General features: G+C 37.6%; 1 protein-coding gene across 5 annotated transcripts in view; it reads left to right on the forward strand.

Annotated features, from left to right (window-relative positions):
• The window catches only part of Zmym4 (zinc finger MYM-type containing 4), a 119,025-nt gene that overhangs the window by 33,525 nt on the left and 67,264 nt on the right, over positions 1–18,236 (forward strand). For 3 of the 5 annotated variants that reach the window (XM_085686598.2, XM_085686597.2, XM_085686599.2), the window contains exon 3: positions 16,141–16,662. The exons of 1 other annotated variant lie outside the window; for it this stretch is intronic. In XM_085686598.2, the coding sequence (XP_085542724.1) occupies positions 16,141–16,662 (522 nt within the window). Of the gene's footprint in view, positions 1–8,143; positions 8,203–16,140; positions 16,663–18,236 lie in introns of all 5 variants that reach the window. One more of the 5 variants, XM_048434387.3, reaches the window with a different exon arrangement.

An 18,236-nucleotide genomic window follows, 5' to 3' on the forward strand; every position in this document is an offset into this window, starting at 1 on the left:
AGAGCAAGTTTGAGAGTCTTCAGCAAAAGATCATGGCCGTCTTTTCTTTGTAATGTTCCCGGAAAGCAAGTTTGTTTGATTGACTTTTTTTTTTTTTGGAGACAGGACCTTACTGTGTAGTTTGGGCTTCTCTGGAGCTCAGTATATGTAGACTAGGCCGATCCTGAACTTACAGAATCTTGTCTGCCTTTGCCTCCTGAGTGCTGGAAATAAAGACATTTACCACTATGCCTAGCTTGATCGACTTTAAACAAAGAAAAATTTATTTTTAATTTTGTTTCTGTATGTGCACATGAATGCTGGTCTTTGAGGAGTCCAGAGCATCAGATTCTTCTGAAGCTGGAGTTTACAAGTTGTGTAACATAGGTCATGGGAATTGAACTCAGGTTTTCTGCAAGAACAGTACATGCTCTTAACTGCTGAGCTATCTCTTTAACCACTTGGTTGACTTAAATTATTTTATTTTATGTATATGGATATTTGGCTTGCTTGTATGTCTGTGTATCACATGCATGTCTGGTATATATTGGATCCTCTGAAGTTAGGGGTGGTTGTCAGCTGTTATGTGTGTGCAGTCAAGCACAGGTTCTTGGAAGAGCATTCAGTGCTATTATGTACTGAACCATCTCTGTCCTCTGGAAGTTTATACTTTTGGAGTTTTAGATTAATTTTACACATTGTGTTTAAAAATTTCTGTCTTGTTTTTTATTTGACGGTATGACAAAAATCACATATTGTAAAAGTAAGCTTAAGTCAAAACATTAAACAGTCCTTTCAATTTGAGTAATTTAGTCAGCTAACAGAAATGACAGTATTGTAAACTCATTTGATACTGTTGTCAGTTTCAGTAAAATAAATAATATCCATATATACTAGAGTGGTATGAATTGGTTTCTAGAGTAGAAATTTCCTGTCATTTCTTATACTTTCTTATATGTATATTAATTTAAAAAGATTATGATTGAACCACCTTGATTTTTCTGCTCATCTTTGAACTCATTGTTGGTGGTCAGGAAGACAACCAAATATTAAAACAGGTAGAGTTCATCCTTCCACTATTATAGCTCATTTTTACTACTTTTTCCCCTCTACTCCATTTTTTTAACCAAATAATTTTAAAATACCTCCTGTAAATACACTTTTGCTTGGATCTGTGTTTTAATAGAATTCCTACAATAAGATCCGCCTGCCTCTTCCTCCCAAGTGCTGGGATCTTTTAAAGACATGCAGCACCATGCTCAGCTTCCATTAAAGATTTGTATTCAGTAAAGGTTCTTGAGATACCAGCTCATCATTGAATAACTGCTAATGTCATTGATAGAGTAAGGTTCATTGAGAACAAACTTGACAGATTTCAAAGGAAAAATAAGAGCATTGCTAGTTTGTTCATGAAATAGTCACTTACATTCAGAACATCTGTTTTGATTACTTATACTAGTTTGTAAAAATCTATATGTATATCTTTCTCGTTTAAATGGCAAAGAACAGTTTTATTAGGAAAATAAAGATGACACACAACCTTGGATAGTTAAATTATAGAAGGGTCAGAAATATACTGATGTCTTTGAAGATTTGGATTCCACTTACATGCTTCTCGTTCTTTCAAAAATTCTATTTTATTAATAGGAAAATAGTGAGTTCCACTCTTGTTAATATTTCTCTTATTTACTTTTAATTATAACTTAAATTTGTTATTGTATGTTCAGAGTGGAGGCCAGGTATATCACTGTACACATGGGAAAGGCAGAGGACAACTTTGGATTTGATTTTTTTTTTTTCTGTCCACTGAAATGTGGGTTTTAGGGATCAACTCAAATCTATAGACTTGCTCAACAAATGTCTTTCCCCAAGCTACCCAACTATTTCTCTCTTGTCTTTTTGAAATAAGATCTCACTCTGTAGCTCAGGCTGGCCGCAAACTGTATAACCTAGACTGATCTTAAAAGCTTACATCTCTTGAATTGGAGAGATAGCTCGGAAGTTAAGAGTACTAAGTGCTCTTCCAGAGGTCCTGAGTTCAGTTCCTAGCAACCACATGGTGGCTCACAACTATCTGTAGTGAGATCTGGTGCCTGCATCTGGTCTGCAGGCATACATGCAGGCAGAACACTATAGTATATATAATAAATAAATCTTTAAAAAAAAAAAACTACCTCCTGATACTTCTACCTTAGCTGCTGCTGCTTCTTTGTCATCGTCTTTTTTCTTTTTCTTTTTCTTTTTTTTGGTTTTTCGAGACAGGGTTTCTCTGTAGCTTTGAAGCCTGTCCTGGAACTAGCTCTTGTAGGCCAGACTGGCCTCGAACTCACAGAGATCTGTCTGCCTCTGTCTCCCCAGTGCTGGGATTAAAGGCGTGCGCCACTACTGCTAGGCTAGTCATCATCGTTTTGTTTTTTCTTTTTCTTTCCCTCTTTTTTTTTTGTTTTTTCTTTTTTTCTGTCTATATCCTTGGCTGTCTTGAAACTTAATCAGTATACCAGGCTGGCCTTGGGATTCGCCTGTCCGCTTCTTGATTGTCCGGATTAAAGGCTGGGGTTGGGACACCCCTCTCCTCCTTAATTGCTAGGTAAGAAAATGCCCTCCGGGTGATAATGCACGTCTTTAATCCAGCAATTGAGAGGCAGAGGAAGGTGGTTCGCTGTGAGTTCAAGGACAGCCTGGTCTATAGATTGAGTTCTAGGAGCACCAAGGCTACACAGATGCATATGAAAAACTAAATCCAAGCCTGTGCTAGGTACTAGATTCAATCTCTAGCACTGCAGTAACTTAAAAACATTTTAACATATGTTCTTATGTTTATGGAGTTCTTGATGTTTCCAAGTTTTCTATTATAAAATTTCCTCCGGAGCATTCTTATTCTGTATATTTCCTAATAAGAAGTAAGAAAGCACCCCGTGCAGACTGGGCAGGCTGGATAAAGGTGTTTGTCATGCAAGCCAGGTGACCTGAGTTCCATTTCCCAATTTACAGAAAGATGGAAGGACAGAACCCACTGCACTAGATCTCTACATATTCATTGTATGCACAGTATATGTGTACTCTCCTTGCCCTCCATACACATAATGACAAATAATAGAAATAGGAACTGGAGACATGGCTGTGCTTCCAGAGGACATGGGTTCAGTTCACATGGTGGCTCATAGCAGTCTGTAACTCTAGGTCCTGGGGATTTGTTGATGCCTTCTGGCCTCAGGGCATTGCATACACATGGTGCACAGAGGCAAAATATGAACATAGGCTCAACAGTCATATACATACATAATATACGTATAAAATATAATGTATAGAATTCTGTTGTGTTTGTTACAGTGCTCCTTTAAAATTCATCGCTCTGTGGCAGGGTTGCCACACTTTTTAAAAATGGAAGATAATAAACATTTTAGGCTTTAGATGTCCCTTTTGCAGCAATATAGCTATGCAATGATTCAGCTCAACTGTCATAGGCAATATGTAAATGCGTTAGTGTGTTTCCAGTAAAAGTTTTGGGTGCTTCAGTTTCATATTATCTTGTGTCAGGAAGCGTTCTTCCTTTCATTTTTTTTTTTCCACCAGCCATTTGAAATGTGAAAACAATGATTAGCTCATATAAATGAGAGAATATTGGGTGTTCTTGAATTTGGCACCAGGTATAGTTTACTTACTTCCTTTTGTAGGTAATTGTGTATAGTTTAGGAGTGTAAATTCTCAAGTTTTGTAGGAATACAAAATTTAAATCCAGTAGAGCAGTGGTGGTACACACCTTTAATCCCAGCAAAGACCCAAGCAGTTGGATCTCTGTGAGTTTGAGGCCAAACCGGTCTATAGGACTACACAAAAAAAACCCTGTCTGGAAAAACCAAAGAAATAAATAAAGAAAGAAACAAAAATTAATTCCTGTGAAAATTTCATTTGACATTTGTTGTCACCTTAAGTCTGGCGCATACTTACCTGTCAGACTTGAAAAATATTAACAAAATGGGCGTTACAATTATGTAACTCACTTTATGTATTTACTTGTTATTCATTTTACATTTATTTATGTTTGTCTATTTGTGCAGTGTGTGTTTGTTCCACAATGTATAGATAGGAGCCAGCGTACAACTTGTAGGTATCTGTTCTCTTCTTTTACCATGTGGGTCCTGTGAATCAAACTCAGGTCACCAGGCTTGGTTTGGTGTCAGGTACCATCCTGCTGGTCCTTCATTTTGTTTTCAATTTGTATTTTCTTGATTAGTAATCATTAATAGTTTTTCATGTTTATTGACCATTTTAAAATTTTATGAGATGACTTTTTAATTTGCTGCCCATTTCCTGTTGTTGATCTTTATTGGGTTATGGCAATTCTCTAAATATTTGGTACAATGAACTTTCTAGTTGCTGCAGTAGTGTTTTCTCCTCTTTGATATACTTTGCATATGTAGAATATAATTTTAATGTAGTTGAATGATAATAAATAGATTATTATTTTTCTTAGTGGTTCAAATTTCCCCTTTGTTTTATTTTGGATAATCCTGGTTTTATTTTGGAAAATCCTGGTTTGGAATGGTAGATACAGGGATTTGAACTATAGTCAGCTGGTAGAATACAAACTTAGCATGTCTGAAGCCTTAGGTTTATTCTCTAGCACTGCGTGGACCAGGCATGGTGATATACACTTGTAATCAACATTTCCGTAGTGGAGGCAGGAGGATCAGGAGCGCATGGTCATCCTTAGTATATACCAAGTTCAACACTAGTCTTAGATATAGGAGATTTATCTAAAGCTAGCTAAATAAATTAAGAATGATCAGTTACATTTCAATCAATGATCATTGGTTTTGCCTTTTTCAAAAAAAGATTTATTTATTATGTATGTATAATGTTCTGCTTGCATACATGCCTGCGCACCAGAAAAGGCATCAGATCTCATAGATGGTTGTGAGCTACCATGTGGTTGCTGGGAATTGAACTCATTCTCTCTGAAATAACAGGCAGTGCTCTTAACTTCTGAGCCATGTCTCCAGCCTGATTTTGCCTTATTTTTTATTTGTTTTTTAATTTTTTAAATTTTTATTTATTTATTTATTTATTTATTTATTTATTTATTTTTTCGAGACAGGGTTTCTCCGTAGTTTTTGGTGCCTGTCCTGGAACTAGCTCTTGTAGACCAGGCTGGCCTCGAACTCACGGGGATCCGCCTGCCTCTGCCTCCCAAGTGCTGGGATTAAAGGCGTGAGCCACCACCGCCAGGCTTGTTTTGTTTTTTGATGCAGAGTTTCTTTGTATAGTCCTGACTGTCCTGGGACAGCCTGGCTGTACTTAGACCAGGCTGACCTTGAATTTACAGAGACCCACCTGTCTCTGCCTCCCAAGTGCTGGGATTAAAGGCATGCACCATCATGCCTGACTTCTGATATTAAATTTAGTGTTGGGTAGGATACTTTTTCTCTTGTCACAATGTTAATGAATTGTTTTAATTACCGTGTAGTAGATACCTTCTTCTTAATGATGTGCAAAGCCACTGCTTGATTTTTATTTGTACCAGTACCAGTTAAAACCATGTTAAGTTAGTAGTATAATGTCGTGACAGTCTGATGGGAAACATCCCTGAAAATTGAGCTGTAACATGAGGGCCGGCTTGTTGGGGTTTCCGTCCGCCCGGTACCCTACAACCGGCAACTCCCAAGGAAAATCAATCACACAGAGATCTCTATAAGTAATAAAGCTGATTGGCCCATTAGATCAGGCTTCTTGTTAACTCTTATAACTTATGTTACCCCATTATCCTTATCTACATTGGCCACATGGCTCTGTACCTTTCTCTGCATGGCAAGTTACATGCTGCCTCCTCAGTGGTCTGCGCAGGAGTGGTGGAGGGACCTTCCTCCTCCGTAACCTTATTCTATTCTCATTGCCCCGCCTCTGCTTCCTGTCTGGTTGACCCGCCTATACTTCCTGCCTGGCCAATCATCGTTTTATTAAAATATGTGATTGACAGAATCCAGACAATTCTCCCACACCATTGAGCGTTTTGTTCCTGTTCATAATACATTTTGGCTAAATTCTGTTGTTTGTTTGAGACTGTGGGAACCCCAAAAGACCACCAGGAGATCCACTCACTGAAATGCAAAAGCCTCAATTGGCCTCAAACTTGCTTTTGTGTCAGAGGACAACCATGATTTTCTGATCCTCCTGCATGCATTTCCTGAGTGCTGGACTTACAGCTGTGTTTCTTTATAGCTGGTTTATGTGGTGCTGGGGTGAATCTAGCACTGGGGTTTTGTGTGTTCATGGCCTGCACTCCTCTGGCCGAGCTGAGCCCTCTTGGCCATGTTCTTAGCAAAACAAAACCATAAAACAGCAAAAAATGTACTAGAATTTTGTTGGATTTGTCCTAAGTGTGTGTCTGTTTGAATCTTGTCCGTGAACTTGTTAATGTCTTTTTTAAAAACATTATTTATTATGTATATAGCGTTCTGGGCACCAGATCTCATTATAATGGGTGTGATCCATCATGTGGTTGCTGGGAATTGAACTCAGGACCTCCGGAACAGCAGTCAGTTCTCTTAACCTCTGAGCCACCTCTGCAGCCCACTTATTAATGTCTTGTAGATTATCTAAATGTGATGCCTCATAGTTAAAAAAATATTCTGTAAAGAATTTCATGATACTCCATATCAGGGTGGGAATATAGATCTGAATGGTAAAATGATTGCCTACCCCACATGAGACACTGGATTAGGTATCCAATAACAAAAGAAAACAGAAATTGTAATTTTCCTTAACACTGTTATGCCCAGTCTGTGGGGACCCCAAAAGACCACCAGGAGATCCACTTACTGAAATGCAAAAGCAAGGTTTATTCTGTGCATGATTCAAGCCAGCAGGGATTTCATCAGCACAGCTGTGAGAGGAGATACCCCACCCTTCTAGAGGGCATTATTTAAAGGCAAACACCAGAAAAGTTACATTAGCAGGTGTGTGGAGGCAAGTGATCCTGTCTATAATGGTTGGAAGTTTAGAAATTTCCTTTAGATGGTCTGTTTCTGGGTGGTGCCTAGGTAGTCTGAGTTTGTGGGTTTTCTTGCAACAAGGTATTGCCTTAGGGAAAACTACTGAGACTCAGGCTTCTTTTGAGCTTGTCATGCCTGGGTTCTACAGAAACAGGTATATACTTACTTTCCTGAAGAACCTATCATTTTCATTTATATTGTTTTTGAGTGGAGTCTCATGTTTCCCAAGGTAGTTTTGAGCTTGCTTTGTATCTGAGGATGATCTTGAATAACTGACCCTCTTGCCTATACTTTCTGTGTGCTGGGATTGTAGGTGTGAGCCAGTGCACCTGGTTTTGTTGCTGGGATCAAACCCAGGCTTCATGCTTGCTACATGAGAACTCTACCAATCAAGCTATATTCCCAGCCAGTGAATTAGTGTTTTTATTATATATTTTTATTAGTAGCAGGTCACATGTTATGCTAATTTTGTTATAAACACCTTTCTTTTTAGTCATTCATTGAAGTTTTGTGATTATTTTCAAGAAGTTTTTATTATGCCCTTTTGTCATTGTTTCTAACTTTTGTTCCTTTTGAAAATAAATTATTTGTGTCTGTATGTTCCTATTACAAGAATGGTCTAAATAACTCCTAATACCCTTAATAAATGTAGCAAGGTTTTAAATAAATTTGTCTATAGTGATGCACTTGAGAAACATCTAAATTTTTTTTCTTCCAATGATTGGTCAAATCTGTAATGGAAAAATTAAAAATGCTGAGGATTTCCAGTGGTGGCAGGCAGCAGAAACGCTGCAGGTCCCTAAGCAGTGGCAGTTGTGGCAGCAGGTTGGCAAGAGACAGAGACATGGATAGGTATGCCATGCAGAATAAGGTTGGATATTTATTCAGTGGCTTATGGAGGGGGAAGGGAGAAGGTGAGAAGAACACAGAGAGAGAGAGGGAGGGAGGGAGAGAGGGAGGGAGGGAGGGAGGGAGTGAGAGAAGGGGATTAGGGGAGAAGTGGGGAGAGGCAGAAGCTGCTTCTGAGTGGAAAAGAGAGAGAACTCAGGCTGGAAGCTGAAGATCAACTTGTCTCAGAAGACAGGAGGGAGTGGGCGTGGCTTGTCTCTTAAAGAGACAGAACAGATCATTACAAAATCACATAATTTCTTTTTTGTTTTGTTTATTTTCAGTGCTGGGAAATTATTTCTTCTTACTCTAACTTTTAGGACTTCATTACGTAACATTCAAGGTAATAGTTACCTTTGACTGATTCCTCTTGAACTAGTTCTTAACATTTTGTCATTTGGTGATAATTGCTATTAATTTTTTTTTTTATCAAATAGGTTCCAGGTGCAGGCCTTCAATCTCAGTTCTTAGGAGGCAGAGGCAGGCTTGTTTCTGAGTTTGAGGCCAGTCTGGTCCACATAGTGAATTCTAGGACAACCCTGATTACATAGGGAGACCTTATCTCGAAAAACCAAAACCCCGGAAAGAACCAACGAGATTAGGAAGGTGGTTCAGTGGGTGAGAGTGCTTGCTCATTAAGCGTTAGGACATTAATTAGACTCCCTAGCACCCACATAGAAAGCTGGGCATTAATGCTGATATTTGGAGTGGGTAGTGATTGTAGACAGGTGAATCTTTAAGAGTTATTATTGGCCAGCTAGCTTATCCAAAATAGTCAGACTTCTGTTAAGTAAGAGACCCTATCTCAAGGAAATAGCTGAGAATGATAGGGCAAAATACCGACATCTTGCTCTGGCCTCTGTATGCCTATTCACTTGACATTCATATGTGTACCATACACACCTTCCCACCACTACATCCTTACACAAAATCAATTACATTCTCATTCTACTTCCAGGAATGGCTGAAGATTAATACATTTATATTGTGTATCAGTTATCTTCTTCTTTTTTAAAAAAACATTTATTTATTTATTATGTATACAATGTTCTGTCTGTGTGTATGCCTGAAGGCCAGAAGAGGACACCAGACCTCATTACAGATGGTTGTGAGCCACCATGTGGTTGCTGGGAATTGAACTCAGAACCTTTGGAAGAGCAGGCAATGCTCTTAACCACTGAGTCATCTCTCCAGCCCCTCAGTTATCTTCTTAAAGGATTTTCTTACACAATTTGTATAAAATTGAAGTGTAAGATTCTGTGTGGTTTTATCAGTCTGCCTCCTGTGATCAGCAGCTTAATAATTACTATCTATCTATCTATCTATTTATTTATTTATTATGCTTACAATATTCTGTCTGTATGTGTGCAGGCCAGAAGAGGGCCCCAGACCCCATTACAGATGGTTGTGAGCCACCATGTGGTTGCCGGGAATTGAACTCAGGACCTCTGGAAGAGCAGGCAATGCTCTTAACCACTGAGCCATCTCTCCAGCCCCCAATAATTACTTTTTGATTAGAGTTTGCTGATAAAACCGAGGGAATCTCTGTCCCTTCCCTTCTTTATTCTTTTCATTCCTTTTCCCTTCTTTTTTTCTATTTCACAGGACTTTGTAGTTTAGGCTGACCATCAACTTGTGATGCTTCTGGTTCAACTTCCCAAGTACTAGGACTGCAGGTCTATGCCTTTTTGAGATTCCTTTGCTTAAAATTATTTTTGAAAATTAAATTTACGTGTGTGTCTGTGTGTGTGTGTGTGTGTGTGTGTGTGTGTGTAGGTCACAGGATAATTTATGGTAGTTGGTTATCTGTTTCTACCTTGTTGGTCCCAGGTATTGAATTCAGATCATCAGGCTTAGCAGCAAGTGCCTTTACCTGCAGAACTATCTTGTCTTGTTAGCCATGAAGATGATGATGATGAAGATTTTAAATTGTAAATTTGCCTTCTTTTTTTTCCTGTTGGTTTTTTGTTTCTTTCTTTTTGTTTTGTTTTTGTTTTTCTGAGACAGGGTTTCAGCCTGTGTGTGTAGCCTTGACTGTTCTGGAATTAACTCTGTTTGTTCAGGGAGTGAATGAGATAAGAGTGAGTGACAGAACAGGCAAGAAAGGAGACATCCTTAAAAGAATTTTCAGGAGCATCATAGGAAGGACAAGGTGGGAAAGAAAGGCTTAGGAAAAGGGGCCATAAATAGGAATCTTGCCAGGGTGAGAATTCCAATAGTATGGGAAGGGGTAAGTGCTATGGTGACATGTCAATCCAAGGGTGTCCCTAAAGGGAACAGACTTTTCAGATGCCCAGGATCTCCTGGACAGGGGTACTTTGTTCATGGGGCAGGACACTCAAGAGGGTGTAGGGAGGATACCTGACATACTGACTTGACTTTTGTAGTAAGTTACAGAGCAAGGTTCCAGAAAGCCAATGAGAGACAAATCAGGCAGCTTCTAGAGGACACTTACTTGAATAGTTGACGAGAGATGAGTGGGTAGAAGGGGTGGAAGAGAGAAGGGCCTGAAAAGGCAGACTCTAAAATTTGGAATCAAATATCGGTGGTAGCAGGAGCCAGCAGAAACAAATGATCAGTTCCCAGGAGGATCATATTTACAGTTTGGTTCAGTTAGGAGAGAAAGGTTTTTTTTTTAATTTTTTTAATTTTTTTAAATTAGGGGTAGGGAGTGGGGTGCAGCACTGTCTTTCACAGGTTTTATCGTCAAATGTAAGCAAGAGCACAGTGAAACCCCAAACTTGGACCATTCCACGGGTAGAAAAAATGGTTTATTGGGGACCTAACTGCCAAGACTTAACTCTCACTTTGTATGTGTGTACATGCATGTATGTGTGTGTACATATATGCACACCGAGCACATGTATGTGTGGAAACATGTATTCGCAGAGAGTAGCAAAATGATGGAAAAGCAAATGGGCTTTGTGACAGTCAGCAGGGTGGGAGTCTTTGAGGTGATGCAGGCTGTTGGATTGACTGGGAACTAGAGCCCCTGCTGAAGGGGTGGGTTAAGGGAGGTTCCTCGAGGACAGAATCTTTAGGCTTCTGTTTACCCAGTAACAACAACAGTCTTTCTATTTAAGATATCTTTACTAGCACTGCTATTTTGGGAGGCTGCTTTGGACCTAACAGTGTGTATTAGGGTATTGATATCCATGTTCTCCTTTGTTTTTTGTTTGTTTGTTTTGGTTTTTTGGAACAGGGTCTCTGTTACAAAAAAAAATGAGAAAAGGAAAAGAAAGAAAATGATGTCATTTTAAATTCCCTATTGACAAGGGAGCAAAATTTAAATGAAGGACCAGCAAAAGTGCTTGATGTGTAAAGCACTTGTAATATAAGCCTGACAGCCCAAGTTTGATCAAAGGAATATGTAAAAGTTGTGAAAACACACTCCCAAAATTTGTCCTCTGACTTCCACATTCAAATTGTAAGAAGGAGCCAGGCAGTAGAGGCGCATGCCTTTAATCCCAGTGCTTGGGAGGCAGAGGCACGTGGATCTCTGTGAGTTCGAGGCCAGCCTTATCTACAAAGTGAGTTCCAGGACAGCCAAGGGCTACTACATACAGAAGCCACAAACAAACAAACAAACAAACAAATATGAAAACAAATTAAAAAAAAATGAAAGGAAGCGTTCATTGTGTATCCTGGCTGGCCTAAAACTCACAGAAATCCACCTCTTAAAGGGTGAGATTAAAAATGTGTGCCACCACATCTGGCCACCTCATTTTTAAAGGTAACTGTGTAATAGTCTTATTAGTGTATGTACTGTAATTAATTTGCTTCACTGGTGAAAAGAAATGTTTCCAGTTTGTCTGTTTGTCTGCCTGTCTGTCTGTCTGCCTTGTCTACAAAAATTCTTATGTAGCTCAGACTGGTCTCAAACTAACTTCTTTTTTGTTTATATTCATTCCTATCAGTATTTAACTGTAAGGGTTGGAAAATATTTTTTGCAAAGGATTTAACAGTACATATTTTAGGCTTTCCAAAGTCCACATGTAATCTCTGGTACAATCTTTTCTTTCTATATTTCATGGCCTTGGGGTCATAGTTGTTTACCTTGTCCTGTAGCATTCTTGTCTTACTGTCATTCTGTAGTCATTGTATTATTAATTGACATTTCTCTTGTTGATTGTTGGTCTCTTCCTATGTGTGGAATGTTTATTAAAATTCTTGCTTTTATATATTTTGGTTTTTTCTTTATTGCCCTTTGCAATGTAGTGTAATGAAGTCATTTTACCTTTTATCCTTTGTTTTTTGATTAATTTTATTAGTGTTTGTAGTTGCATTTTTGTTTTATATTTTTATTCAGTAAATTTGTGTTTTATATTGATATTTTTGTCATTAAAATATTGGCTATTACCTTCTGACTTAATAATCGTAACATGGCTTCTCTTATTTTTTTTTTAAAGTATTTATTTATTATGTATACAGTATTCTGTCTTTGTATTCCCGCAGGCCAGAAGAGGGCACCAGACCCCATTACAGATGGTTGTGAGCCACCATGTGGTTGCTGGGGATTGAACTCAGGACCTTTGGAAGAGCAGGCAATGCTCTTAACCTCTGAGCCATCTCTCCAGTCCCCTCCCCCCTCTTATTTTTTTTTTAATTTTGAACTTAGATTTATCTGGAAGTAATTTCCGTGTGAGTTTCATGTCAGGTTTTTCCGAATGCCTGTCTTTTTCTGTCCTACCTGTTAATGTAAATAGGTATCAAAAATCTCTTGCAATATTATTTGTTAGTGTTGATTTTTTTCATTTATTATAGAACTTAAATTGATGACCTTATTATATGCATTTCATTCATGAAACAGTTACAGAGTATACAGTACATGGCTTGCTCAATAGAGAAGATTACTTTAGAATGGTTATAGTCTGGTAGAATGCTGGGCTGTATGTCTCCCTAATCTCTTTCGATGATGTTTTAAGTAACTGGAAAGCAGGGCTATGAAAATGTCTCCAATTTTGTTCACCCTGTGCAGTCTTTCATTTCCTGCCTGTCTCTGCTGTGTGCCATGAGAAGATAGGCATGTTGATGCCTCATCTGCGAGTTCTTTATTGTACATTTCCCCTCAGATTTTAGTGTCTGTCTCAGGTGTTATGATGCATACCTTTAATTTCAGCACTTGGAGGCAGAGACAGGTAGATCAAATGAGTTCAAGACTTCCCTGGTCTACAAAGCCAGTTCTGGGACAGCCAGGGCTACATAGAGAAGTCGTGTCTCAAAAATGAAAAGAAAAAAGAATTTAGCATCCTTTTACCATCTATTGTGTGATTTCATTTTAAATTATTTTATTTTTATTATGTGTGTATATTGGTATTTTGTCTGCCTGTATTTCTGTTTGATGGTGTCGAATCCCCTGCAACTGGAGTTACAGGCAATTGTTAGCTGCCATATGAATCCTGGGAATTGAACCCAGGTTCTCTGGAAGAGCAGCTAGTTCTCTTTAACTGCTGAGCTAATTCTGTAGCCTTTATTTATTTTAAAACAGATTTTCTCTGTGTAGTCCTTGCTGTCCTGGATCTCTCTATGTAGACCAGCCTGATCTCAAACTCACAGAGCTCTTCCTGTTTCTGCTTTTTGAGTGCTGATATTAAAGGAGTGGACACTACACTTGGCTCTGAAGATTTAGTTTTTAAATTTTATGCGTATGGGTGTTTTCATGTATGTAAGTGTGCTACATGAGTGCCCGGTGCCTGCAGAGACCAGAATGGGACATCAGATTCTGGAACTGGTGTTACAGGTGGTTGTGAGTCGCCATATATGTGCTGGGAGCTGAACCCAAGTTCTCTACAAGTGTATTAAGTCTTCTGCAAAAGCATCAAGTCCCCTTAACTGCTAAGCAGTCTCTCTAACCCTTTGTGAACTGTTTTGAAAAGCATACAATTAGGATTTTTCCATTTTTTTTATTTCACACTAATTATCAAGCATTTTACTGATGTAAACATATAAAGGTTTCTATTTTTCTGATTTTGATTTTATTATGAACTCCCAATCTTGATTTCCCACCCCAGTTGTCATATTGTTAGTAGGTTCCCCCCAATCATCTTTGCAGCTTTGTAAGTAACAGCAACTATTATCAGACTTTTTACCCTGCATTTTGTCTTTATAAACTGTGGTGGTACTTATTTACCACATTTGTGCTATGAATGGCTGCGGCTTGCCTTTATAGAAAGGGGACTGTGGGAGATCATCAAGGGTTATGGACTAACTTACATTTTAGAAACATGCCTTTGGAGAAGGTACCTTGAAGGAAATTTATATTTGGACTCTGCATAGTTACATCGTGATTATAAATAAACAGATAAAGGATTTTTATTAGATTATAGATCTAGGTTAAAGAGGTAACCACAGAAATCTTTTTGAACTGATAAAACAAATATGCTATTAATATTTTCTGTCTTGACTTTGTTTTTGACAAGATTCTGTTTGCCTATTCTTGGACCAATTAAATGTGATTTAGGCATAGGAATTGTAAGAATGCAGTTACTTTGTAGGTAGTTAAGTGGATTTAGTGCACTGAAAGTAGAGGACAGGAAGAGATTTGGACTGTCAGAATTAGGTACTGAATAGAAGAAATTAATTTTAGAGACATGAAGTAATATCATTGATAGAATTTACTCATGGGAAAGGAGGATTGAAGTAATTTTTTTTCCTGAATAATAGTTGGTTAATCATTTACTCAAGTGAGGGAGAAATAAGAACTGCATGTTTGAAATGAGTGAATGAGTTTGCGCCTAGGTAAGTTGGAGTTTCTTAGGGGAGGAGAGCTAATTAAATGTAGGTACCTAAATCTATCTTGGGATCTATTCATTCATTCATTCATTCATTCATTCATTCATGTTTATCAAGACAGGTTTTCTCCATGAATCAGTCTTGGTTGTCCTGGAACTCGCTCTGTAGACTAGGCTGACCTCAAACTCATAGACACATCCACCTGCTTCTCCCTTGCAAGTGCTGGGATTAAAGCTATGCTCTACAACCACCCGGTTCTATTCATTTTTATATTATGTGTGTGATTATTTTTTTGTCTGAACATATATCTGTGCATTCAGTAGGAGGTTTTGGAATCCTTTGGAACTAGAGTTACAGAGGTTTATTAGCTACAATAGCTAATAAAGAGGTTTATTAGCTACAATGTGGGTGCTGAGAATCAAACCCATGTTTTCTGGTAGAGCAGTCAGTGCTCTTAACCACTGAGCCATCTCTCCAGCCTCACTAAATCTATCTTGGAAGAAAAGCGGAAGTTAAAGTTGGGGTATATCTTTGTGTGAAAGTGCTTGCCTAGAATGCACAAGCTCCTGGCTTTCATCCTGAAGTACCATGGTTCCAAAAAAGAAAGAAAAAGTCAATAGCACAAGTCAAGGTATTTGCAAATGAATAAAATAATTTAGTCTGAGTATGTGAAACAAGAAACCTGGAATCTTGGAGAACTAATATTGAAGCCATGAACAGAATATAAAATAAATTAATATGTAGGAAGAAGTACAATATCAAAGAGATAAGTTTTTTACACAGTCAGTTGGCTGTGACTCTAAGGTTGTTGTGGGTAATTCTAGTGGGAAGTTCTGAGACAAGTGAACTAATGCTTTGTTGTTAAAGTAAAGCTAGGTAAAACTTGTTTAAAAAAGAGGTATGTGAAGGAAAGCGGAATCTTTGTAATAGGACAGACTGGCTTAGAGTTATGAAGGGTAGCAGGTTAGCTAAATTTATTTTTATGTTTGCGTACTTAGCATAGTAAACTTTTACTTTATTGAATCTGTGTGAGTGCAGAGAAAAATGGGATTCTGGGATTAAAGACCTGTGTTAAATTATTATGAGTGTTTTAGTCTCAACTCTGCAGAACACATAATATAAAAATTATAATTATCACTTTCATATTCCTTTCTGTGTTTTAATTTGTGAGTAGCTTTTTATAAATATTGTCATTAAACCTCACCAGAAAACTAATTTCCAAGGTGAGTATTAAATTGTTTTATATACAGATGGAGAATTTTTTTGCTCTGTAATTTCAACACAAATAGGTCTGTTTCCGAAGTTGGTGTTCCTTTCTCAATATCATGTTGTTTTCTTTGTAACTTGAAGTTGGTCTTTCAAGTTTAAGCTTCCTGTTTCCTTAAGTGTCAGGGATATTCTCATCAGAGATGCTAAATGATTAATATTGTAATATTACCTATATTTTGTTTGACAAAAAGAAATATATTGGTTTAAATGGCAGACAGACCTTATAACTGCGGTCATCCTCAGTACTGTCACTTGTCTAAACAGTTTCTTACTTTTTAAGGTGGTGTCATGGATACAGAAATGTCTGAAGATACAGATCACAACTTAACTCCTACCCTTGCCAGCATGTCTTATGGAATGCCGAATCAAACAGGATCTGAAAATTCATTGCTGGACGAAGATGATTATTTTTTGAGCTCTGGGGATCTTGCAGGAATTCCAGTCGTTAGTAGTGACAATGAGGATGAACAGGATTTTAGTTCAAAGGACAATCTGGTTTCTTCAATTCATACTGATGATAGTTTGGAAGTAGAGAGAAGAGCCTCTCATCATGAATCAGACAATGAAAACGAAATACAAATTCAAAATAAATTAAAAAAAGACTTTCCTAAACAGTTTGATCAGGTTTCTGTCTTTAAATCAATACGGAAAGATTTTTGTTTAGTAAGAGAAAACAGCAAAGAGACATTTTCTGGAAAGGAGAAAAATAGAGACTTAACTTATCATGAACGTGAAAAACGGTTGGATAAACCCCATAAAGGTTTGGATTCAAGGTTGAAAAGCAGTTTTTTTGATAAAGCAGGTAATAATTATTGGAATAGAGCCATAAAGCACAATAACAAAGTACCAATAATGGAGCTTTTATTACTTGTAATGTTAAGTGAAATACGAACAGTTTTAAACTCCTTGTAAGCTCTCTTTTTTATTTTGTCCTTGTTCTTTAAAGTGATTGAATTTCTCCCCATAACATTTAGTTGTGGTATAAGTGGTTGAAAAATAGCTCTAAGCCGTAGTTTTTCCCCTTCTTGAGTTGCAATATTTTGATGAAAGGCAAGATGCTTGTATCGCCTCTTTATTTTCTTTGGTTGAATTTTAGAATCTGAAGTTGGGCTTAGCGTCTTTCTGCTGTATGCACTGAGTTAAATTGCTATCCTATTAGTCTAAACTAGAGAGTTGAAACAAAGTACCCCATTTTCTGTTTTAGTTCATTGAAGTTCCTTTCAATTCTCTTTGCACAATGTACCCATCTAGATCTAGTCCTGTTCTTTAATGTATCACACATTTCTTGTATACTTTCCTTTCTTGATGTTTCATTTTTACTCTCTCTTTATATATACACCTATAAAATTACTTCTTATCCAATGAAGCATAATTCATAAATCTTTTCCACTTTGTAGTCATTCCTAAGAATGGTTTTCTTATATTTCCACAGAATTTTGTTTTATGCCTTATTTAGTATTTATTGACTTGTTTCTTGAGAGTCAGTTTGTATCTTACTCATCTTTGTATTCTTAGGACTTTTTCTTTTACAAGATTATAATCCTTTCCTAAATGTTAAATTGATATTTAGGAAAGCAAGCTACACCATATCAATCCATGTACTTCTTCAGACAATCTTAGGAAATAAATTGCAGAAAGAACAAATTAGTGTTGTGAAGAAGCGTAACTGTTTAGCTGAACATTTATTATATAAAAGATTGTTCAAGGATGTACTTTATTTCTAATATATCTGATTAGGTTATCTATATATTTTACTATCTATTAATGGATATTGTTCTGGGAGTCTTTTCTGAAGGAACTTGTGTAGTAATAGAAGAGACAAGACAGGTAGAAAGTAGAGGTGCTAATAAGTTGAATAGTCCAAGATTGTATGTGCAAGATAAGATAATAGACGAGTAGATAACTGGGGTGTTAGTCAACGTGATTGCTCTTTTCACTTTGGAGACAGAGTCTTAATCTTCAGCCCAAGCTGACCTGGAACTCACTGCAGTTCTCCTACCTTGTCTCCTAAGTGTTTAGCAGGTGTGTGAGCCACCACACCTAGTCTAAATTTGCCTAGCTCCCTTACATGCTTTGTATTAGACTCCAGACCTTTTGGCATGTTAAGACAAGTGCTCTACCCCTGAACCACATTCCTAACTCACTTGAAATTCTTAGGAGAGAGACTTAGTGGACAAGGGATGTTTTCCTATAGAAGTGAGTTTTGAACTGAGCAGAGTCTGGAAACTAAGTATTAGAACAGAAAGCAGAGACTTGGGAAATTTATAAGAGTGACAGAGGAGAACAAACAATTTTCAGAGCATAGTAATCAAGTCACCGTTCTGTTTGAGCAAGGAAAGCTGTGTGGTAAGGCTAAATGGTAGGGGAGAGTAGGTT

Source organism: Myodes glareolus, chromosome 3, assembly GCF_982192425.1.
Source record: "Myodes glareolus chromosome 3, mMyoGla1.1, whole genome shotgun sequence".
Lineage (NCBI taxonomy): Eukaryota > Metazoa > Chordata > Mammalia > Rodentia > Cricetidae > Myodes > Myodes glareolus.